Source organism: Juglans microcarpa x Juglans regia, chromosome 4D, assembly GCF_004785595.1.
Source record: "Juglans microcarpa x Juglans regia isolate MS1-56 chromosome 4D, Jm3101_v1.0, whole genome shotgun sequence".
NCBI lineage: Eukaryota > Viridiplantae > Streptophyta > Magnoliopsida > Fagales > Juglandaceae > Juglans > Juglans microcarpa x Juglans regia.
In genome coordinates, this window is record NC_054600.1 from 34,619,799 (window position 1) to 34,645,452 (window position 25,654).

Below are 25,654 nucleotides of genomic sequence, written 5' to 3' on the forward strand. Positions count from 1 at the left end.
CACGTGTCTTTCTTTCATTCGAAGCTTTGCTCGACCCCGCGCCAATCCACCCTGGCGTATCCTTCTTCCTTTCCTTGTGACGCTGGAGTCCCGAACTACAACCCCTATACTCTTCTCTTATGCAAAGAACAATCCCAGCTGTATACACGATCAACGGCCCCAGATCAATCTCTACTTTATTCCTCAATATCAACGGCCCATACTTTATCAGTCCACTGCACGCGTTCTGAGAGTGCCGATGTCAGTGTCCGGTCAGTCCCGCCTCGAAATACAGCACCTTCTATCGGATGCTCCCATCATTCTCCCTATCTAAAGGCTAAAGCCTCTGACCTCTCTGCAGCACACACTCTCTCTCTCGTACTGGAAGTCTAGGGTTTCTTTCATGGTTTGCTTCTCTCTAATCTCCTTTTTCTATTGTTAGTATAGCTGTTGAAAGGGCATTTCTTCAGTTGATCGGTGAGTCCGTTCGTTTAGAGATTTTTTGTGGTTTTAATGGAGGAAGTGTGTTTCTGAGAACCTAGACAGATGGAGAACTCGTGGCAGATCAAATGTGGTTCGACATTTCCGTCATCATCGACGCCGTCCATGGCTCCGTCATCGATGGATCATCGGGATCAGGTAATGCTTACGGTGCCGTTTTGCTTTTCTTTGTTGGTGCTAAAGCCATTGACGATCGCTTGCATGTGCTTTATGTGATATTTGAGAGGTATTGGCTTATGCATTGTAACTTTGCTATTGATACAATGTGCTGCTGGAAAAAATTCACGTGGATGGTTAATAGTTGTGTGCAAATTCATAAATTCCATCTAAAGCTTTATGATCTAGCCGCTTTCGGCTTTTATCATCTGCAGTGCAGTTTTCAAAATTGATGTTTCGTGCATTCTAATAGAGAGAATGTAAAACCATGACATTCACGCTCTAAAATGGGTGCTAAATAATTTAATTCTGATTCCAGGTAGCTAAATGCTGCATTAAATTCTCTGTGGTGAAAGAGTATAAATAGAATAGATCCTTGAGGAAGCCTTATATTTCCCTAAGAATTCCAGGGAATCCATCATTCAACGCTCTGAAATGATTGCTAAATAATTTAATTCTGATTCCAAGTAGCCAAATGCTGCATTAAATTCTCAGTGGCGAAAGAGTATATATAGAATAGATCCTTAAAGAAGCCTTAATATTTCCCTAAGAATTCCAGGGAATCCATGTCCGGCCAAGGGAGAATGTCAATTCTCGAAATTCAATGCACTGAAATGGAGTTCCAATTCAATGTCAATTCGATTCCAATTCCAAATAGCCATATGCAGCTTAAAACCTTTTCTGTGGAGAAAATCTTCATCATCTTAAATCGTGCATATTTGTACTTCCTTGGCTTTATCATGAATATATATGGACTTAATACATTTGAATTGGCACCATTCTATATGTGATCTTTTAATATATTTTGCTAGTGAGGCCGATTTTTAGTGATTTCATGAAGTTGAGAGACAATTTAAGTGCGAGAGATGGGAAATTCCTTGAATGCAAGTTTGGAATCTATCATTATTTGAAGCAAACTCGGATAAGGAAGATTAGAATACTAGGTGGAATACTCTGACCTTATGTTTCGTTTTGTGTGTGTGTGTTTTTTTTTTTTTTTTTCGCCTATGGTGCTAGTTCTTCCTTTGAGGATATCACTTTATGTGATTTATATGGTGGATACATGTATGCTTTTCTGTTTGATAGTTGTTAATAGCCATCATCGTTGCAGAAGTTCTAATTCATTCATTTATTTTAACTATTAAATATTGATTCAGATGAATACAGGCTACTATTCTTATCCACATGCTGAACCAGATTTAAGATCAATGGTGCTTGGAAGGATGGAAGATTCTGTCTTTTCCAACAGTGTGAGTTTTAGTATCCATAAGACTGGTCGTGCAGACCTGGGAAATTCGTTTCTGGCTCTCCTATCTGGGCCACCATCACTGTTGCAGTGTGATTTTCAGGAATTTTCACATCCAAAATCATCTAGTTCCTCTGGTAAACTTCCTTCGAATGTTAGTAGTTTCTCTGTGAATGCTGTTGGAAGTGATATTCCCCTGATATCCAGTAGGTTGCTATCAGAAAATCTAAGCAACCAAAACCTGAGAAATGGAGCAGATTTTGGTCCTGTTTTTTCATCTAGGGCAGTGGTGAATTCCAATAGTAGCAATTCTGTTTTGCACGATCTTCAGGGATCGGAGTTGACCAAGGCCGTTGTCAGTCACATAATTCCTTGTAATGAGAAAGTAAAAGATCCTGCTTTGAATGGGGAATGTCATGTCACAAACCCTGCGGATACTAGGAAGCTCAGCAGTGGGAATGTTCAGAGTTCACAAAATGTGCCTTTAGAAGCCAACTCTTCTAGTTCTAAGCAGCCATCTACTTTCATGAGTGGATGCCCTCGCGTATTTTGCTTGGATAAAAGTGAGTGCATATTGATTCCTGTGGTAAGTTAATTGATTTTCCATGTTTTCATAGTACATCCTGATATCTTAATATGATTATATTTTTGAGAAGGTGGGCATCTACTTCTCAGCAATACAGGACTTCTTGGTATTGTTTGCTCGTGCCACTATTTTCACATGTCAGTCTCCAAATTTTGTGAGGTAACTTTGGCTTTACCCTCACTATTATGAAACACATCTGCGCCCATTTGATATGAAATCTTCCTTAGAAAAAGGTTTATTTCTGTTGTTCTGCAGCATTCAGGATTATGTGATGTTAATGCTGGGGATGTTGTTCATATGGACAGTGGAGAAACCATTGCTCAGTGGCGTAAGTTCTACTTTCAGAAATCCAGGGTACGATCTGTTAAACACTTAGTAGTTGCTTCTTTCCATATACAAGCATGTGTGTGCATGAGGGTTATATGTACATGTTCAAAGACTCGTTTGTTTGGGTGTGCATCTGTTTTGTTTGTGTCATAAGCCAAACAAATAAATTCCGAATTGTGTACATGACCATTTTTTTAATACAGGTCTAACCTGACATTAACAGAACCAAAATGAAAACGTAAACAAACACTTTAGATCTTGGTATTAGGATGTCTGAACTTCTCTCTTCAAATGGCTAGAAAATAATAGTTATAGACTGAGACAACGAATCTACACAAATCTCCAATATAACTTCTCTACAAATTTGAATAAATAAGAGATCCTAAATACAATAAATTCTGAACAGCCTCAACATGGGCCTAACACCTTCAAACAAAAAAAACTTAAAAAAGACAAATTAATTCACAAATTGAGCACCGCCATACTATAACAGAAAGTAAGACTGGTCTAATCCAAAACATAAGGGTGCTGGCAAGCTTCTCATCAAACTCAACTAAGGCTTCCATTGCTCTCAAGGATAACCTTCCCTTTGGAAACATAATTAAGGCCGAGCTTCATAAGTGCATGTGACAGGTGAATTTCTTAAGTGCGTGTTTGTGAATGGTGGGTTAATAGTGCTTTTGCTTGTAGAGCTTTATAAAAAAGCTCTACTGTTAAAAAGGTATTTAACCCTGAGGGGTAGCTCAACTGGTCCGGTCTTGGGTTTGCTCCCCAATGGTCACTAGTTCGAGTCCCCTTAGGGCCACTGGAGGTTTACCTGGTCGTTAACTTCAAGGCCTCATGGGATTAGTCAAAGTGCGCGGAAGCTGGCCCGGACACCCACGGTTATAAAAAAAAAAAAAAAAAAATGGTATTTACTATTTGGTAACCATATGCCTGAAGTACTTTTAAAGTTGTTACCCTTTGGTAACAAAATAAAAAAGTTCTTTAAGAGAGAAAATGACAAAAAAAGGGCAGTTGAATGATTTTTTTAGATTGTGCTCTCTATTTCTTGGTATGGGGGTTGAGAAAAGGTGAGTTTGAGAGGGAACCCATCTGAACGTGGAATATTTAGAGGCATAATTGTCAGTTTTATTATTTCATTAAAATCGGTAACACACCCTGTACAAGTTCATAAACCATGTTTCTGGAAAAGCATCAATTTCTAGCTTTGTCAAAAAGTAGTTTTTTGGCATTTCTAAGATATTGAAAGTACGTTTAAATTTATCAAACACCTATTCTTTCTTTTAAAAGTGCTTAAAAGTAACTTTTCATCTCTTAAATGCAAAACCAAACAGGCACTTAGCCTATATATGCATGTAAACATTCATCCATGATAAGTGTTGTCTCATGCCAAACAAACATGACACAAAATAACGATGAAGAGCCATTTGTCAGAAACATTTTCTGGCACAAATTTCAACAAGATGGCTGAGCAAATCTTGTGCTTTCCAAAAGAGAGCCTTGCCTCATTAGATGGGCTGGTGTTGTGGATGAATACACAACTACACTAATCCAAGTGATAATTTGCTTGAACTGGATAGTCTTCAATAGTTTGTTTATGTATATATAAATAGTAGGTTCATGTATACTTCCTGAGTACTTGGGCTTTGCCTTCTCTTATGAATAAAACTTCTTGATTACCTATCGAAAAACTAAATAGTAGGTTATAGTTTTTAACCACTCACGTTTCCTTAACTTTGGAATTGAGTGTTGTATTCTTATTTGCATGTGTTTGAAGCAACGAGAACACTGGATGGTGATGTTTTTATAATGCTTTAGATTAGGGTTCCGGAAGATCAGAGTGAGTGGGACTGGCCTGAAGGATTATCAGTGACTGGAGGCTTTGTCAAATCTAGTGTGACTCTGCCCAACTTGTGCAAGAGCTCTGATTTGTCTCACTGGTTTGGTTCATCTGGAGGTTTAGTAAGGTCTGGACAGCCTCTAGACCATGTTCTCTTTCCAATGAACCATCCAGAGCAGAATTTGCTTATTGATGCTCTGCAAAATAAAAAACAGAGGAATATTCCAGATGTTGACAACTTTCTTCTGAAGAGTTCTATTGGGTCTTCATGCAGCAATTTAGATTCTGTAGTGGACAACCAGAAAATGGAGTGCCCTGTATCTAGGTGTTCGACCGTCCAAAAGTTTGTCAGTAGTGGACTGGATAATGGTCGTCAGTCCATCTCTGCTTGCATTGATTCTGTCGTGAAGAATGGAAATTCATCCATCTCTTCTACTTTGCAGAATGTAAGAGAACTCAATAAAGATTCTGATATTAGCAGAAATAAAAATGCGAAAGATAATGTGATTGTGGGCAGGGATGCTGCTTCTTCAAGCATCGAGTTGAGGCTTGGGCAGCCATACCAACCAAGTCGGACTTCAGGGAACTCAATTCTACCAGTTATAGGACCTCAGAAATTTGACAAACTTCTTGATCCGCCAAATATGTGCTTCCGTCGGCAGATGATTCATAATGGTTTGTTGGAAAACTATTTTTACTTAGCTCATCATCTATGGTATAAATGCTTTTTTCTTATTCCACCAATTTTATCCATTTTGGCTGCAACCATATAATGGTTACTTCTGGAATTTTTGTTGCAGCTGCCAACTACACGGAGGAGGATTATAGGCAATATCGTCTCTGTGCTGCTGACCCATTTAGTTATAGCACAGAAAAGGAACCAAGCCAGTTGAATCTTGGTAACCATGCAATTGGAAGCATCAGTGCTATGAATGTGAGACTAGAGAAGTCAAAAGTCAATGCTGCCAATAGTTCTGTGGTTTTGCCGTTTTCAGACTTTACTACTGCAACAGAGGGTGCACACTCTAAAGCTAATGTTGATATGGTTAATGGCGATGGGCATATGATGACCAGGGCACTGCATCATGAATCTCATGCTTCTGAGTGTGACCAATTCACTTTCTGTTGGAATGGTGGTAATGGTTTAGAGAGACAATTGAATATTTCTCAGTTAGACTCCCTGAGGCTTATGGACAAGGGTAAGGGGGTGGGATGTGTTTCTGATGTCCCTTGCATTTCAAAAGATACATTATTTAATCTGAAACCGGTGGAAAATTCAGTTTTAGGTGGAAGCAGTGAGCCTTGTTTCCCAGCTGTGAATAATAGAAGCTGTTATTCACGTCTGCCATTTAGCGTAGTGCCGGATGCATCTGATTCCAGGAACTTATCTGGCTATGTTGAGAAGGTTCCTTGTCTTGGAAGTAGTGGACAAGGTGATCATGCTGTTCTTAGATCAAATTTTCCATTGCAAGGAATCTCAATGGGCTTTCCTTTGGTAAGTTCAACATCTACTTTGGATAAGAATCCTGCTTTCATGAGACAAGAGGGCTTTGGTGCAAGCCCTTATTTACTTGATGACAATTTGAGATTGCTTGCATTGAGGCAAATAATGGAGTTATCCAAGCAACAGCATGCATTGACTTCCGTGATTAATGAAGAGCAAGGTAAATACGGGAGCTCTTCTCATATACATCATTTGCTCATCGATGCTTCAACTTCTCCAGAGCAAAGGCATGGACCTAATCTTACCAGTAAACGGGATGTTTCTGAAGCCTCCATGAATTTTCTCCAATCTGCTGCTGCTCTGAGGATGGGTGATGATAAGAAAAAAGTGGCTTCTGTCACAGGCAAGTGCATATCTTGAGTTTTTAATGTAAAAAATTTGGTGAAGCAAGAGTCCTAACATTCCTGTTGTTGTAAGAGGTTATCATTATTTAGTCTTTATGTAGGTCCCTATGACTACTTATTTTTTAACATTTACTCCAGGAAATTTGTTACATCCAGACGGAACAGATTTGCCATATCAACTTTCTGATGATCCTATTCAAAATGAGAGGCCCTCACTAAGGTTAGGTTGAAACATTGTTAAGTCAAATAAAAAGTAAAATCTTTTATTTGGCCTCACATATATCCTGTATGTAGGTCACAATGTCATGCTTTTTTATCCTCTTCTCGTATAAATCCCGATATTTTTGTTACATTTTCTTGTATATAATGTAGCCTGGATGTGCAAGTTTGTTCTGCTTTCAGAAGTGCTTTGGATGGGAATATTCTGCACATGTTTTTCATTTTTAGCCATAGCATTCTTAATATGTTGGTGCTAGTTGCTACGTTCTTACTTGAGTTGTGCCTATCACTACCCATATGCTTCAGTTAGTATATGTCACTACAGGGGCACACGATTTGTGGCCAAGGGAAGAAATTGGAAATTAATGAATGCATTAGGATAGAACCTAGTGACCTAGGAGTGAGAAGGCTTGGCTTTCAGGCGGTGAATGGGGAAAATGCATTGGCAACACCAATTTAAGTAGTTGGAATATATAATTAAGTTGATTTGATTTGTTAAGAATAAGTTATTGATATTGTTGTGATATCTTGCAATGTGAAAATGATGCCGTTGTGGAAAAAATGGAAGTACAGTGGTTAATAGTTTATGAGTGAAAGCAGTGAAACATAAGAAATGCTATTAGTGACAATGATGAGCTATTTTTTTTTTTTTTTTATAGGTTACAATGATGAGCAATTTTGAACTGGCATGTGTTAAATGAAATGTGGCAAGCTATTCCTAGGTGACATGCCAGTCAGAACTCCAGTGTGTGTTTGTTTTATTCTGGATAGTTTTATTGCTATTATCCGAAGGTTAAGGAATGAAGCCACTCATCTTCTCACTGAGGTTCTGGATTAAATTGTGCTCAAACGATGTTTGAGATGATTTGTTTATTTTGGGTTCCGCTCTTATGGTTCTCTCTATGACATGGTTTCAAAGCAACTATACGAATTTATGTATTAAATTCTGCTATGCATTAAAAGATTTGTTGAGAGAGAGAGAGAGAGAGAGAGAGAGGGTGGGGGTGCGTTTTGGAACACATACTCAAGCATTCTTAGATATTCTTTAGATATTTCCTTCCCAAATATCACTCAAACACAAAACACTTTTCAATTTCAAAATTTCAATTTTTTCATCTAATCATTACAACTTTCCCAAACTCATAAACAAAACACAAAAAATAATACAACTTTTTCAAATTTCAAAACAAAAATAATATTCAAAAATAATATTCAAACAGTTTTACTTTATAATATTTTTTTTCAACTTGTTCTCTCTCCTTTCCCAAAACCCAACTAAACATTTTAACCCAAATCATTTCACTATTCACAAATATACTGAGCTATTCTAAATTCCAAACGGACCCTAAATCTTTATGAATTGATCAATTACTTGCTGGTGGCAAGAACTTATCATGTGATACTTGTGTTTATACGATGCTCTTCTTATATGTTTGTGTGAAGTCTGTTGCCGCTAACCTTTTGATCTGGCACTAAATGTTTCAGATTTGGCAGAGGTGATAAAAACATGAGCAGATCAAGTGAGCATGAAAGTTTCTGTCAGAGAGTTCCATACACGTGCTATCAGGGCAAGTGCAACTGTGAGGCCCTGAAAAATTATTCAAGAAATTTCGATTCAAAAGTTGGAAGTTCTCCCAGTGCTTTCAAGGAGCAGATGGGAACTGTTAGTAGTGAGGCCTCGATGATCTTCAATTCCAAATATGGAAATAATCAGGTTTTGCTAAAGGATTTGATCACATCATCAGATCAAAATGACAAGCTAAGTAGGCAACTTCATAAGAACATAGTCTGTCATGCTTTTCAGTGGAGAGATGTACCAAGCAAGGTGAAAGGGGTTTGTGATGCAACAGTTGTAGACCAGTCAGCTGATGTGTTGGATCAAATAGAACATGATGGAAGTCAACTTGGTGATACTTCTGCTAAATGCTTTAATAAAGTGATGCAAATAGTTGACTACTTGAAAGATCAAGAAAAGTCAAATGTTTCTTCAGGAGATTCTGCTCCTGCTGTTACTCACACATCAATTGAGGTTAATAATATAGACTTGTCTACTGTTGATGCTTGGGATACTGGATATGGAAGCAATCATATAGTTGATGAAGGATCAGGCATCGATAGATGCTGGTCATCAGATGATGCGCTTGGAAGTGAAAGAAGTGCTGAGTTCCTTGGCTCTACTTTTAAGGCTAACTCAAGAAAAGAAGGATCTTCCCACATTATAAATAATCAACCACCTCGTAGTCTTCTTGATGAGCTTAAGATCATAGATTCCTTGACATGGAAGAAAGGCCAAAATCAAATCCATAGTGGGCTTGCTATTCATGGAAAAAGCTCTCCACAAAAATCCAAGACTGGTTTGCAAATGGGGAAGAGAAAGAGAGCAATAAAATTGAAGATGCTGAGCGAAACATGTTCCCCTGCAGGACCTTCTCTACTACCTGATGATAATCCCAAACATAATATCACTGAGCTGCCCACCTGTTTGTCCAAAAATATGCAAATGCTTATCCCTTCTGGCCAGGGGACTTCTCATTCTTCTGAGGCTTGTTTGATTCGACCTAGCTCCAAACATAGGCTCTCTTGTAAAAGAGGAGCATGGGAGGATGATTATCAGACAGAATTATTTGGTGATACCGACTTTTGTAAGAAACCTGAAGTTTCGGGAAGAAAGAAGTTGAGAACGGATTTAACTTCTGATGTTTTCAGACAATTTTGGATGCAAGAACCGATTCATGAAGTGGCTGAAAAAACTGAGAAGCACAAGTCAGTAGGTTGTACTGGGACTTCTTCTAGTCGACAAGTAAATGTGAGTTACAGGAATGCAAGACCAGTAGTAATTGGAAAATATGGTGAAATATCTGGTAGGAAAGATGTGTCAAAGCCAGCAAAACTTGTTTCTCTCAGCAGGATTCTCAAAACTGCAAGAAGATGTGCACTCCCTAAAAATTGCAAGCCTCGACTGACCTCCATGAGGGAGTTGAAAAAGACTGCCTCTACTCAAATTGATTTATGCTATACAAAATTCATTGATTTGAAGGATGAGGGATGCAATGGTAGCCATAACGTTACCGTATGTGATAAATTTAATTGGGACACTTCTATTGAAGAAACAGACAAGGCATGGTTTAGTGGAGATGAGAAATCTGCTAACAAGTCGCCAAACTTGGAGAAAGTGAGAGATGATGTTGGGCAGAAGGATCTTAGCATTCTAGGCTGTAATGTTCCTGCTCATTTGAATCTGAAGTGCAAGGAAATTCGCAAGCGCAGCATTTATGAGTTGACGGTTGAAGGTAAACATAGAACTGCTAGTTTTGTTTAATCTTTTTTGGTAATCTAATCACCAAATCTCTCCCAATCCTATAGAATCTGTTTGTAGTTTATTATTTTGGCCTAATATCTGTCTGAAACTTGTTCATCTTCGTACTTGTAACTTTTAAACTAGAAAGAAAATATCATTTGTTTTCGTTTAGTGCTTCATGGAATAGCGGACTACTTGCTGTACCTTTCTCTGTTTTTTCACTTATTCTCTTCACAATGAAAAAATGTATTAATGATTTATTTTTCTTTAACTTTATTGATTTCTTCTGATAAAGCCAAAGAAATATCTCTATTCTTCTTTTTAAAATATTGACAAATTTCAAGGCTTGAAAATGTCTTTTCCGATTTTCTTGGATGTTGATCATGACAACCCCTCTGAAAACCAAGTATTCTGCAGTTGTGTGATTGTTTGGGCGCCTATATTAGCAGTGTGCATTGCTATCACCTGTTATGGTGAATGCCTTGCTATGGTTGCTGTTTAGCCCGTATCACTGATTGGTGGGTGAACGGTTGATTCTCCTTTTTACTAGCTAAAAATGACTTCATTGTCAATATATATGCACATGACATAACAACATTTTTATATTGATATTCCTCTATATTTGGGCCTCTTGCTTCAGGCTATATTCGTTTACTTCATTGGTATTTGTATCATCAGGACAGAAATCTACTACCAAAACTTTTCCACTTAAGAAGGTTCGAAAATGCACACCAGAAATGAAGGTGCAAAAGATTTCAAAAAACACTGAAGAAAGCAGTCGTGCATTACAGAGAATTTATGCTAGCAAGTAAGTTGAAAAATTGATCCTTGTGCAATTTGATAAAATTGCAATGCATATACTTGTAGAGGAGCAGAAATTAGAATCTTACACTGATTGTGATCGAAGATACAAATTATACTTGGGGATAGTTTACTTATGAGCTCAAGTTCTACATCAGGATGGTATATTTGCAATTTTATCAATATTGATTTAGTCCTGATGTGTTCTGGTACAGATCTATGCAAGAGCACAGGTGCCTGCCCATTTCATATTCAGATGCATTCTGCTGTGTTTGTGGAAGCTCAAACCAAGATGATATTAATTGCTTATTAGAGTGTAGTCGGTGTTTAATCAGAGTATGTTGCCATTCAGATTAGCTAAATTCAAGTTCTCCTGGTGCTTTTGCTAATGATCAATGATACTGATGTGTCATGATAAGCAGGTGCATCAGGCTTGCTATGGTATTTCCAAAGTACCTAAAGGCTGTTGGTATTGCAGGCCATGCAGGACAAGTTCAAAAGATATTGTAAGGAACCTGAATATTAATTTATATGATCTTGTACATGTAACTCGTCTTTCTTTTTTCTTAAAAAAAATTGTTTAATGTTTGTTAGTTGTTGTAATAACTTACATGGTGAATGCCTTGCTACTGTTGCACTTAGGCCATTGCCTCGATGTTAATCTTGAAAGATTTGGGATTCGAGTTATTTGGTCAAGGAACTATGTAGATAAGTTCTGGAAACATTGTAGATGTTAAATTCAACTATATATGCCTTTTTTCTGGTTGTTGATTTTTCTTGAATTTAGTACTATTATATCTGTTCAGTGGATAAGGTCATGAGGGTTGATTGTAACTTCCCATTTTATGCTAGTTATCCAACTTTCTGGACAATAGTGGCATGCACTTGTTTATTTCAACAATGACATTCATAAGTTCATGTGTGATGAGAACTTGGCTAGTGAAAATGACTTATATAGTTCAATGGTAGCTTTAAAGGGGCTTAAACCTGTTGTTTGTCTTTGTTTTCCATACTTCTTTCTGTTCTCAATTGCCATGCTAGTCAATTATGAGAACTTGGCTAGTTAGATTTTCTTGTCGATTTAGTGACCCAAGATCAGGATATCTAGGAGCAAATTTTCGTCTTCCAGATGTTAGTTTTGCAACGGTTGTATATGAAATTAATAAACTATCTGGTTTGTATGTTTAGTTTTGCATATTATTGACACCATCTTAAGATGGCCGGCTAACTAGTAAGCTGCAGTTGCTATACTCTTTATATATATGTATATAGATATATCTCTTGTACTTCTCTAATGCCTTTTTGTTTTTGGTTTATCATCATGTAGGTTTGTGTGCTCTGTGGTTATGGAGGTGGGGCCATGACTCAAGCACTGCGAAGTCGCACGATTGTGAAAGGCATTTTGAAAGCTTGGAACGTCGGAACAGTTTGCAGACATGGGAGAATTTATTCTGCTGAATCTTTACAAAATGAATCTAATGCATTACATTCCTCTGGTTCTGAGCTTGAAAGGAATTTCTATCCCGTTTTACAGCCTGTAAATATCAAGTCATCAGCTATAGATGTGAGGAAAATGGAAATAAAAAAACAGTTGGATGTTCGACAGGACTCCCTTTGTTGTGTTAGTAATTTAAAGGTACATAACAGCATTACAGCAGGAGTACTTGATTCGACCGTTAAGCAATGGGTTCATATGGTTTGTGGGCTTTGGACTCCTGGAACACGGTGCCCAAATGTTGACACCATGACTGCTTTTGATGTATCTGGTGCTTCACGTCCTAAAGCTAATGTGGTAAGCAATTAGGAGCATTGTAGGCCAGAGTAAAGCTTATGGCAGTCAATACTCAAGAAGTTCACTTTGATTTGGAGATAGTGAAAAGATAACTTTGTAGTTTATTGGTTAACGTGTGCATGAAAGTATCCTTAGCTCTAATTTTGTGCATGGTTCTCTGTATCTCATCATACATGGTTGCTTACCATTTTTATGTAAAACTGTGCTACTTTTATGCAGTATCTTGACTCTATCCGTCGGAATAATCAAATACATGTAGGGAAAAATAGTATAGGCCTATATACAAAATCGTGAAATTTTTCCTTACTTTCTTGCCAAACTGAGTCCCCCCCCCCCCCCCCCCCCCCCCCCCCCAAACAAAAAAAAAAAGGGCCCAACTGAGTTATTAGAAGGCTTGACATTTTCATCACTCTTCAAGTGCTCATTACCTAATGTGATTTACTTGTGGCCTTGAAATTGTCCAAGGAATTAATGAACTTAACAGAGTTAACACCTCACAGATTGTGTACGGTAATGTAAAACAAGTGTATCGTTCAACTTATTGGACTGCATGTTTGATTAGATTCTCCTTAAATAAATATTGGGTTTCTTCTGTCGAGGAGTATGATGGGCTGGTGCTCATCAAGTTAGGATGGGACGTCACTCATTTTCACATTCAATGTTGTGATGATTTAAATATCCAATTCCTTATCATCAATTATATAAGAGGTCCATAATCTATCAAATAACTTAAATTCGTTTATAGGTATAAATTCGTTTATAGGTATACAGAAACCTACCATCTTATTTAATCTATCTAGTTTGTCTATTTATCTAACAAGTAATTCAATATGTGACTGGAGGAAAATTAGTCTGATAAATGATAATGTCATGCAAATGGAGGCTTCTGTTTTGAATTTTTTTGCTATGGTATGTATGCGTTTAATTGTTCTTTGAGTGTTTGTAAAGAGATATAGAATTCTATACTCAATGTGATACTTGTTTATGCTTATGAATACCATAATCTATGTTGCAATATCCTTACTCTTTGTTACATCATACATGGTAAGAATGTTTTTATAAGCTCTGCGTGTTTGTTATTTGTTTTTCCAGGTTTGCTCAATGTGCAATCGACCAGGCGGCTCATGTATACAATGCAGGGTTGTGAATTGCTGCATTCAATTTCATCCGTGGTGTGCTCATCAAAAGGTTCCCACTTAACAGTTTAAGTTTGAGTCCATGTAGCGTTTAAGGTCTTTCTTTTTTTTTTGATAAGTAGCATTTAAGGTCTTTCTTACCATAAGCATTCCTGTGAAGCTTTCTCTTCGTTGATTATATGCCCATTTCTTCATATCCTTTGCAGAAATATCTTTAATTGGACATTTGTAATAAGTAAATTGCACTGATGAGGTGAACTAAACTGTGCACATTTCTATGGGACAAAGTATGTGGTATGGTATGAAACCTGATATAGTGCTCATGATCCAGATGGAATCGTGAACCTTTTGATCTTATTGTTGATCAGATTGACGTATTGATCTTGCATGTTTTTACATTGTTAAGGGAATTTCGTAGAGAGTGCATTGTGCTCAAATGGTTTTGTAAAATTGATTGTGTCAACATCTCTGCATGATTTAGCATCTGGGCTACTCTCTAAGAATAGTTTATTCTGCTTACTTTAATTGGTCTGAATGTTGATTGACACTTGAATTTATGTGCCTGATTTCCCGTTTGTAGTATAATTTTTTCTTGCCCGGTTTTATGTTGCCCAACATATTCCTTTGGATATTATTAACCGCACCCTGATTATGCTAAACTTGTGTAGTCTACGGAGTTCGTCAACATTCCACAATTGAGAATCCACTGATTTGTTCAGGGTGGATGTTTTAATCAACTGCTTGATAATATAACAGATGTATGAGGTTGACACTTGTAGTTGTAGGGCAATGCTTTTCTTTAAATAAAATGGTTCCTTTCATTTCTTTTTTGGATTTTTACTTTGGTGGCATCAGGACATTGTGGAATTGAGTTGTCTTAATTCTTTTCACACGAAGTGGCTCAACGGTTTTAACTGTTCATTTTGTTATACCATGTGAATATATTTGCACTAATTGTCTAATTTAGGAATAGTAGCCTCCTTACATACTCCAAGTGACTGGATTTTGTGCTCTCTGAGGAACATATTGTAGCTCGCCTAGTCTACATTTTGTAATCATCAATGAGGTTTTTGTTTACCATTGAAAAAAATGTTTCATGGTGATTTTCCTGATTTTTCACTTTTAATTACAATTTCACTTTATCGAATGTCATTGGTTCTCTTTGAATCCTGATCACTTATATGAAAATTATGCAGGGTCTTTTGCAGAGTGAGGTTGAAGGAGCTGATAATGAAAATGTTGGTTTTTATGGAAGATGTGTGCTTCATGCTGCGTGTCCCATAACTGAGTCCAGCTGTGATGTTATTAATTGGGAAATTGGTGGTCATGGAGAAAATGAGTTAACCTCTGCTAGGACAGAGGTATTCTGTTAATTGATTAGGGTTTTCTTTTGGAAGATAGAGCCTTGCTTGGGGATTTTTGGGGGGGGGGGGGGGAGAGAGAGAGAGAGGGGGGGCGTTATCCTAAGAAATTTTAATTATTTTGTACTGCTGTAGGGCTACAAGGGCCGAAAACATGATGACCCCCTGTGTGATCTCTATGGTAAATCAAAAGGCAAGGGTGGATGCCTTGTTCCTCAGGAGCAGTTAAATGCTTGGATTCACATTAACACGCAGAAGTCCACACATGGCCTTCCAAAGCTGCCAAATTCAGATATTGAGTACGACTGCCGGGTACATTCAAGTTGCTTATCTACTATTAGTTTTATAAAATATAGAGTTGGTATTTGCCCTTTCCATATTGTTTATTTCTACCTATCGTTTGGCAGATATACTAATTGAAATTTGCAATGATTGTATTATGAAGTATCCATGTTACAATTTTGTCACTATTGCTTTCCCTATTTCTTTGCAGAAGGAATATGCGCGATACAAACTGGCAAAAGGTTGGAAACGCTTGGTTGTGTACAAGTCTGGCATACATGCCCTTGGTCTTTACACATCGCGATTCATTTCCCGCAGTGAAATGGTTTGATCTTTTTGCCCATCGAGATGTATAACTGTCAAATCGCAATGGTTTGAACTATGATATCTTCTCATCCTTTGTAGGTTGTTGAGTATGTTGGTGAGATCGTGGGTCTGCGTGTGGCTGATAAAAGAGAAAATGAATATCAGTTTGGGAGAAAACTTCAGTACAAGAGCGCTTGCTACTTCTTTCGGATAGATAAAGAGCACATCATTGATGCTACCCGCAAAGGGGGAATTGCCCGTTTCGTAAATCACTCGTGCTTGGTAATTGTCTCACTTCTAGAGTTTAAGGTGGATTTGCTTAAGAATTGAGCAGTATACGGTATCCATTGTGATACCTTTCGGAGGAATTAGATCAAACTCTAGTACCTAGAGTGGGAGAGAGACACATAAAGTGAACTCCACAACATCTATTGAGCATTTAGTGTTGCCCGTGCAATTCATTTCGGCAGCTATAAATGTTGTGAGGTCTACTTCATGTGTGTGTGTCTCTCTCTCCCACTGTAGGCCTTAGAGTCCTGACCAAACTCTAGGGAACCTTTATTAGGAGTGGCAATATTTGATACAATCCGTTAACCCATCATGAATACGACATGAACACGACACGGAATAAGCTAATTTGGGTTTGATATAAACGTATTTGGGTAAAAACGGGTTGACCCAATAAGACGATTAATAAACGAGTCAATTGCGGTCGGCCCGTGAAACCCGTAATCAACCCATATTACAAATAAATTATATTTTCAAATTCTATGAAATGTTTAGTTTTATATGCCTTTATTGTTGTTGGGATGTAACATTAATATTAGTATTTGAATACATATCTCAAAATATTAAATTTTTTGTTAATACGTAATTTTATTTTATGAAAATATTAATTTTCTTATATACTTTAGGTTAGAATATTGATCATAAAACATTTTAACATGAATCGAGTTGTAATTATAAATGATTTATATAGTTATCCTTGTATCATATATGAAATTATATTAATTGGGTTAAAAAAATAAATATACGGGTTGATTCAACCCATTTATATGTAACAGGTTGAAATAGGTTAAACGGTCCATATCCAGGTTAACCCAATAAAAATTAATTATTAAACGGATTATATGGTTATATCGTGTCACCAGTTATTTATATGGGTTGTGTTAGGGTTTTAGGGTCTAACCCGTTTAATTAAATGTGAGTGATCAAGTTGACTATAGTCTGACTATAGGGTCTATCTACTTGTGAATATTTAGTCATAGACTTGTCTTGGCTTTGTTAGTTAGGCCCACTTTCAACAGTAATGAAATAAGACAAACTCAAGGAGAAACCTTATGTTAGGCATTCCTATTACACAGTCTCCTGATAGAGAAACTATTACACAATCTTAAATTGGAAAATTTGAGAAAAAGTGGTTGGTGTAGAAAGAACTAGAATTTAGAATCTGAATTTACGAATTGTCAGATAATTTGTTTTCCCTGGGTTGTTTTCTAACCATTCTGTGTTTTGACCCAATTTTCTCACTTGATTTTCAATTTATGTGACAGCCAAATTGCGTCGCCAAAGTGATTTCAGTTAGGAATGAAAAGAAGGTAAATTGGACTACATTTTTTATCGTTCATAATCTACTAGTCCCCTCATATAGTTAGGATATCTTGGTTGACATGACAATATACCATGGAGACACAGATTTTTTTTTTTCGTTTATAGTTGGACATATTTCAAGCACCAAGGCCTGTTAATATTTTGTCGAGGTTAATTTTATCTTGGATAAAAAATGGCTTTCATTTTTGTATACTTCCCATGTACTTGGCTATGCCTATTTATGTCAATAAAATTATTCTTGTAAAAAAAAATCTTGGATCAAAAGTACTAAAATTTTCTAAATTTTGTGTTTCTCCATCCGATTTGAATTCCAAGTTTGCAAAATCACCGACCATTTTACATGAACTTGTATTAACGGTTGTAAAAAAAAAAAAAAAAATTTGTGTATCCTTACTCATAAGAAAAATGGGTGCCCCAGAGTCCCCGGTAAATTCTTTATGATACCAATTTTTATTTCTCCAAAAAGGAATCTTAGTGTTCAGTAGGTTCTGAAGCCTTTGGAATGCTGAAACTGGATTATTAAAATGGTTTGCTGGTTTGCAGGTTGTCTTTTTTGCAGAAAGGGACATATTTCCTGGAGAAGAGATAACATATGACTACCATTTTAACCATGAGGATGAAGGTAAGAAAATTCCTTGCTTTTGTAGTTCAAAAAACTGCAGGCGCTACTTGAACTGAGATGATATTATCCCAATCCCTTGTATATAAAAAAATGTCCATTCTTTCAAAAACCAATTTTGTTGGTGGTCATAATATTGGCCCCTACTGGCAAGTTAAAGGATTCGGGCATAGCCCCGAGATTTTTTACTGTGGCCAGTAAGCATGCACCTGTACGAGCAGAGGTACCCAATCTTGAAGGACTAGATGACCCAGTAAGTTTCTTTCTCGTTTCATTTGTGTTTGCGTGCGCATGTTATTAATAACATGCGGAAGGCATTTCTTCGCTGTTATTGTATTGAGGTCCTCTGTTTCACACTTCACCCGTAGAAAATGTATATGCGTGAACCATTATTTACAGAAACCATTTTAGAGATCACCAAATGGCAAAAGATGCAGAAAGATGCGCATGCAAAACATGTCCGAGTTTATCCAGTGCAAGGTCCTGAGTTTACCTAATTTGGATTCTGCTAGCAGCTATGTATCTTACGCATTAGCAAAGGAACAGATTGAGGTGCTTCTGCCCCGTACATCGATTACCCCTTCAAACTTCAGTTGCAACATTTATGGTCGTGAGGTATATTTTTCTGTAATTTCGGGGGGAAAACTAAACAAAAAACACTTAATCCGGACTTTTCTCAGGAGAAAAAGAAATCAAGAGACAAAACTTCTAACAAAATAGTCTTAAAATAACGGCCAGGCTATAGAGCGACTACAAAGCATAATAAGTAAACATCTCTACATACAGAAGAAAAGAAAACTAATTTATATACAGCACCTGTTTCTCTACTTGCCCGGAGCCACTGATCTTATTATTCTAAACTGAACCTTAGTTCCTGAATATTTATTAGACGCATTAAAATCCGGACAACTGCTTATACAAACTTTGGGGGCAACGGACGGACGTGCATTGAAACTTGTATATTTGGCGGTGTTTGCAATTCAATTGAAGGAAATGGAAAAGTTCACTAGGGTTTTCACAAATATAAAATCTGTACGAATACCAAGCACTTATGCTTCCCCAAACCAAAACACGAATATATACATCAACCTTGCCGCAGAACTCTTCTCTACGACCCCCAGTTTGGGATGTTTGCCGTGGCTTCGTTGACCATTTTCACCAAAGTCACCTGCAATGCATGAACTTGCCCATAAAAACCTAAATCTTGGAAGCAATGCCGAGACCAAGTTAAGAGATATCATTTCTTCTATCTCCCTTACCATTGAATTTTTTTTTTTTTTTAATACATGGGGGAGGGAGAATTCAATTCTTGGTTCTTTTAGTGAAAATTAAGGTGTTACCAATTGGTCTAAAAGACTCGCAACCATTGTTGAATACAAACTATATCTACACGTGCATAGTTATTTGGTCACTAAAGACTTGGCTCAAATCTAACTGTAGCTTATTTGTCAAAGGGTGTCTAGCTCGGTAGGTAAAAGGGTGGCATGTGTCTGGATGGAGCTTTAGGTTGGACGCTACCTTTGTATATTATATAAACAAGCCCTGAAAAACGTGACCCATTGTATCCTTTTTTTCTTTGATGACAAGGAACCTCAGCAAGGCAAGCCGTTGGGACCCACCAATGGCAAGTAACCCGAGATACATGGGCCCACCCACCACAATCGTGTTTGTAAGTTTATGTCCAAAATTCTAAGATCTCGTTTGTTTTCGTAAATGAGATGGGTTGAGATAAAAATTAAAAGTTGAATAAAATATTAGTAAAATATATTTTTTTAATATTATTTTTATTTTAGAATTTGAAAATATTGAATTGTTTATTTTATTTTATATGAGAATTTGATAAAGTTGTAACGATTAATTGAGAAGTTTTTTGAAAACAAACAAGTCAACTGCTAGTGATCACCAGGGAAAGACGAATGAATAAAATAGAGCCAGACGAGTTGTTCAGCAATAAGGTTTGAACTTTAAATGGCGAGAGAGAACTTACCACACTTTCTGGAACACCAGGTGGAGGCAATGAAAGGTTTCTTGGTGGCGGGATATCGTCATAAGATCTTTTGTCAAACCTCCATTCTCCTATCTTCCCATAGGTTAACTCACCCTGAATATCAGAGCAGGCAATGTAGACGGCATAAGCCAAATAATACAACAGGAAACTGATAAATCAGCCAAAAATCCAAAGCTGATATACGTGTGCTAAAAAAACCCAAACATACACACACACACACAAAGCATCTACACGTGCTGTCTCCAAAGAAACATTAACCTGAAAAAATTTGTGGAAACCGAGTCACAAAAGAAAACTACCTTCATGGTATAGTCACATCCATAAGTGTAATGGATTATGAACTTCTCGCCAACTTGTGTCTCCCATGGAGGCTGATATGAGGATGTTGTACCATTACGAAGTTAGATGCCAATACTAAGAAATGGCAGAAGATGCAAGACAATTAGTGTGGTCGAGCTTGTATCCAAAAGATTGAAGTACACTCAGATAAAAATTAATTACCTTAATTCTTATAAAGATGAAGGTTCAGTATTGGAGAACCATAAAGGCACCAGGACTCAACAGAATTTGAAACAACAGTATAAATTGCATAATGCTTGAAAATGACAAATTCAGCCATGATCTCAGAAATATTAAAGCTAATTAAGAGTGGGGAAAAGGAATGCATGTTGAAATGTGAAATGAAGTAGCAAATGTTCCCATTCTTGAATAGTTCGGAATGTTTTTGAAATAGCAAATAGTAGGGAACCAACTACTACCGGATTAGCAAATCGTTGAAGATGAACAAGGTATGTGCACTGAGTAACAAGAATGGTAATTTCATCATACCTGAATCATGAAGTCCTTATACAAGATGTTACCAACTCCATGCAGAGCAGATGCAACAGCATAGGCATACCTATATATATATATATATATATATATATATATATATATATATATAATAGGATATGGAGTAGAGATCAATAACCGTACTTCAAAATCAACACAAAATTGAGTTGATTAGAGAACCCTTACATTTCAAGCACCCAACCAAAAGCCTTATCTGTTTCAGGATCCTTCTTCATAGCCAAGGAAACATTCATCCAACTGGGAGCAATCTTCTTGAGAGATTCCTATAAAGAAACCAAAACAGACTATCACTACTTTCATCCTCTGTGTACTTGGGCCATGCTTATTTCAATGAATAAAATCTTTTGCTTATTAAAAAAAAAAAAAAAAAAAAGGGTTAGTTTCATTAAGCCAAATCACCATATTATATACAAACCTTTCCAACTATGACTGGAGAATTCCCTATCGGGTCAATGTTAGTTATTGGTCCCTTGTCCTCAGGAAAATACTTCCTTAGTATTGACTCGTACTTCTTGGGTTCAATATAGAAGAAATGAAATGCAGCTCCAAGCCCTTCTCTTGATAAGTTTGGTATGGGCTTGACGATAATATGATCTGGCTCCGCCATCAGTATGTAGCTAGATACATCATATTGAACAGTATACATTTATTCAGCAAAAAAAAAAAAACAGTATACATAAATTAAGATCTACCAACGAAAAAAAGGTGGAGTGGGGAAGGGGAAGGAAAGATCTTATCAAATACAAGAATTAGATTGTTATTTATTTCATACTCCTCTTTGATGTCTGCTTGTTGAAGCCATTGCACAAATGCCCATGGTCTGTTGAGGACTATATAACCCTGCGATTGTGAGGTGTAAGAATAGAGAGAGAGAGAGAGAGAAAGAGAGAGAGATTTTCCTAGTTTTCTCTTCACGTCTAAGGAGAAATCCTATCCTTTTTTCTGATAAATTATCAAGAATGTTATTGACGAAAACTATTGGCATGACCAATGAACAATGGACAAGGAGAGAAGTCCTACACTTCATAACAATGTGTGAGAGAAAGGCTGATAAACTAATGAGTAGAATCGGATGTGGCTTTTAAAGTAAATTATTCATCTAAAATTATCTCTTTTATTTCTGCCTGATGGCAGTGTGAAGAGATATCACATAAAAATGATCATAAAAATCTAAATTATGATGCCATTGTTGTTTCCAATAACCTTCAAAACACCTATCAAAATATCTTCAAGTTAAAATAACACAACAGAAAACCCAATCGACTTCACAGTGTGCTAATAGTTAGATAAAGTAGTAGAAGGGAAAGTATAGATAAGAGGAAGACGCACCCGGTCCAATCCAGGAGGGAGAGGCTGGGCAACAAAGGTGGGGATCTCATCCATGTACTTGTCAGGTTTTCCAGAGTGCAAGATCCTCGTAAAGCCACCCATCTCGGAGTTGGGTCCGTCCTTGAATTTCTTGAACCAGTAGTACATGACCCTGCTCTGCCACGTGTTGTAAACGGAGTCCGAGGCCGTGACCGCCGTGTGGAACAGCCGCCTCGGACTCGTTGAATCCAGCCCACCTCTCGATCTGTCCACCGGCATCTTGATTATGGGGTCCACGGAGATTTTCAATGAACGGGAAGGGCTAGGGAGTTCTTGACCGAGAGAGGCATTGGCAGAGACGATGATGTTGTACGTGATTAGAGCTACTGAGAAGGTTATGAGCAGAAAGAAGAAAATATTACCGCAAGCCATTTTTCTATTCGAATCCCACTCTAGAGCTGAGCTCTTAAGCTCTAGAGCTCTCTAGTATCTATCTATATGCAACGTGTATTATGTGTTTGCAATTTCTGTGTGGAGACAGATAGAGCTTGATGAAGGTGGCTCTGACAGAAAGAGTCGTCGTCTTTAGCTGTAATTGATGTCTCTTCTCTCTCTCTCTCTCTCTCTCTCTCTCTCTGCGACGCACCGACTCATTGACCAAGGGATCTGCGAAAAAAATTTCAAAGTGAACAGATGCAATGTTTAATTATACAATATTTTGTTAAACAGTCAAAGTAATTAATTTTTTTTACTGAAAGAAATAATATATTAATATATTTTACGTTAACGAGATTACACGAATTCTATATTTAGGAGTGTTATGAAAATGATTTGCATGTTTGGAACAAAATTGAATTAATTTGTATAACATATATATATATATATATATATATTAAAAAATGGAAAAAGAAAATACCCATATCGCTGAATAAATAATAAATAACTAAGGGCCCTTTAATTCATGAGAACAAATAAGAGAGTTCTACATGATATAAATAATGTCATATACCAATAAAAATTTAGATGTTGGTTGGATAGTGAGTTAAAATAAGATGAATTGAGATGAAAATTAAATAAATATTATTAAAATATTATTATTTTAATATTATTATTATTTAAAATTTAAAAAAATTATAATAATTAGATGAGATAAAATATTTTTACTATTCAAATGAGATCTTAATAATTAAATCACATGGGTACTGCTGCTAACAACTCAATTAATGAAATTTAAAAATCATATCCATCATTATAATCATATCTGGCATATTAACTCGAAAAGCTATAAAATATTGGTATAATCAAATCTCTACCATTGATTAATACACAGTGGTTATTATTTAAAATAAAAACAATTGTCTGCCATCAGCCATCAGCCATCAGCCAACAACATCTTGTGCCAGTCGACGTTTCTGATCAATAGTAGTCTATTTTAACACTAGTCTCAACAGTTGCAGCGCAGGCCCACGATAGGTGATCAATTAGGCTTCTTTTATTCAAGACAAAATCTGTTTACAAGTTTTTTTTTTTAATACATCCAATACATGCCCATTTGGAAGTTTTACTGTTTTACATATTAATAATATTAAAAAATTTAATTTCTTTTTAAAGTTATAATAGATTTTCACTTTAAGTGGTGTGCTAACTTACTTACTCATGTGTAGTAAAATTATTTATTTAAATTTTATTAGAATACAATAAAATCATTAAATTTTTGTATGAGTTGACTTGTTAAAGGAGAGTTTGATGAGACACGAATGTTAAAATATAATTAAATAATTATATTTATTCTTTTCATCTAATTAAATTTATTAAACAATTGAATCATTGATGACTTAATAAACTTTTATTATTCATTTTTTTAATACTTATATATATATATATACACTGCGGTCCCCTCTTTCAATTGACGTCCACATGGGAGTGATGTCAAAGCCAAAAGTTACAAATTAGATTTGTATTTACGGGGTGGAAGGATCGGAGCAGCCACCCCTTTTTTATCTTCATGCAATATGTAGATGCATCACAAATTCTCCAATCTGACTCATCTTCGAAAAACAGCCTTATCGGTTTGCCCTTTTACGAAACCCCACAGAAAAGGGTTACGCTCCCTCGTCCTTCCGCAGACTAGCTCTCTCTCTCTCTCTCACACACATTTTGTTTGTTTTTTATTTTTTTTATATAATACAAGGAGGTCTCCTCCTTTACCAATAAAGATTACTTTTACTCTGCTCGTATATTTATAAACACACACACTTTCGGAATTCCGAATACATACATGGCCTTAGTCTTTTTTTTTTTCTTTTTTTTTTCTTTTTTTATTTTGTCTAAATGTCATAGAAAATTTAATATCAAAAAAGTAAAAGAGAAAAAAAAAAAAAAAAAAAAACGAGTGTGTAGTGTAGTAAAGCCGTTGGGGAGAGTTTGAGTGCAAAAAATCTGACGCGGAATTGAGGCAAAAAGCGGCACCACGCACGACCCACGTTTTCTACCTCTATTTCCAGCTATGCCCTGCTCACTGACTTGGCCTTTTCTCTATCTCCCGAATCCTCCCTCATCTATTTACACTCCTTTACCATATATAACAACATCCACCGCCTCCCTTCTCATCAATTTCTCTCTCTCTCTCGACCTCTCTCGACTCTGAATTTCGTTTTCGTTATCGTCCGCCAATGTATAACGAATACCACCAGCCATCCCCTCCCTCTCTCAGGCACAAGCTCAAGATGTGCTGTTTCTCCTCCTCCGTCCACGACCACGAACCTCTAGACGTCGACCATGACAAGCCTCGCACTCCCCGCTCCCCTTACGCCTGGCTCAAATCCACCGCCCAAGACCTTCCCGATATTCGCTACCGCTGCCGGAACCTGATCTCTCGGATCGGAAAGACCCGCCGGCGCTCCCACTCCGCCGACTTCAGTTACGACCCCTCCAGTTACGCCCTCAATTTCGAGGACGATGCCCGGCTCGATGAGTTCCCCTTTAATTTCTCGGCGAGACTGGCTGCGTCACCTTCGCCGCCGACCGATTTTTCTGAAGTCACGGTGGCGCCGCGAAGGAGGGAGATCGCTACGTTTAGCTGAGAATAATCTAGCCCTTCAGGTCCTTGATGTTGTTTTTATGTACAGCATTATATATATATCCGTAAGTAGTTTTCCTGAAATCCATGATGTTGCCTGAGGTCGTACTATAATGTATATCTTTTTGATGTATTTAATTGCGCTTACAACTAGAATCAATTCTGAAACCTAGCATTCTGAAACCTAGGTTTCAAAAAAATACTAGAATCAATTCTAATTTAGGCATTTGGTGTTCAAAAGTTGAGAGTATTATTTCGGGAATCATGTGTTGTGTGCATGACTCATGCAAAAGCGTTACCATAATAATCTGAAGCGTAACGGCCATCCTTGTTGAATGTGCAAGGTGTTCGTGGATTGTAGAACCAGAAAAAAATAAGAAACACTCTAGATGAAATGAGACGAGACGAGACGAGACGAAATGAGATGTATTTAGATAAGTTGAATAAAATATTATTTGAATATTCTTTTTTAATATTATTATTATTTTGAGATTTG

General features: G+C 36.9%; 3 protein-coding genes across 4 annotated transcripts; 2 read left to right on the plus strand and 1 right to left on the minus strand.

The window, feature by feature from the left end:
• The first annotated feature begins 111 nt into the window (after positions 1-111).
• Positions 112-18,178, plus strand: LOC121259364. Of its 2 annotated transcripts, none has more exons than XM_041160925.1 (19): positions 112-618; positions 1,794-2,445; positions 2,539-2,627; positions 2,724-2,822; positions 4,617-5,313; positions 5,439-6,485; positions 6,625-6,706; positions 8,191-9,995; positions 10,682-10,811; positions 11,020-11,140; positions 11,227-11,310; positions 12,132-12,596; positions 13,689-13,784; positions 14,929-15,093; positions 15,229-15,405; positions 15,587-15,700; positions 15,781-15,963; positions 17,235-17,279; positions 17,836-18,178. In XM_041160925.1, exons 1-19 carry the CDS (start codon positions 526-528, stop codon positions 17,968-17,970), a joined length of 6,279 nt encoding a protein of 2,092 aa, XP_041016859.1. In that variant the 5' UTR covers positions 112-525; the 3' UTR covers positions 17,971-18,178. The 2 variants fall into 2 exon arrangements, with proteins under 2 accessions (XP_041016859.1, XP_041016860.1); XM_041160926.1 differs by having other exon boundaries at positions 1,804-2,445.
• A 517-nt stretch (positions 18,179-18,695) lies between these two features.
• LOC121259365 (hydroxyproline O-arabinosyltransferase 1-like) lies at positions 18,696-22,689 on the minus strand. Its single transcript, XM_041160927.1, has 8 exons — positions 22,101-22,689; positions 21,544-21,611; positions 21,187-21,388; positions 20,937-21,034; positions 20,748-20,817; positions 20,219-20,290; positions 19,899-20,012; positions 18,696-19,079 (listed from the first exon to the last, which is right to left on the minus strand). Exons 1-8 carry the CDS (start codon positions 22,509-22,511, stop codon positions 19,020-19,022), a joined length of 1,095 nt encoding a protein of 364 aa, XP_041016861.1. The 5' UTR covers positions 22,512-22,689; the 3' UTR covers positions 18,696-19,019.
• A 1,961-nt stretch (positions 22,690-24,650) lies between these two features.
• LOC121259367 lies at positions 24,651-25,360 on the plus strand. Its single transcript, XM_041160928.1, has one exon. It carries the CDS (start codon positions 24,752-24,754, stop codon positions 25,160-25,162), a length of 411 nt encoding a protein of 136 aa, XP_041016862.1. The 5' UTR covers positions 24,651-24,751; the 3' UTR covers positions 25,163-25,360.
• Positions 25,361-25,654: the final 294 nt, after the last annotated feature.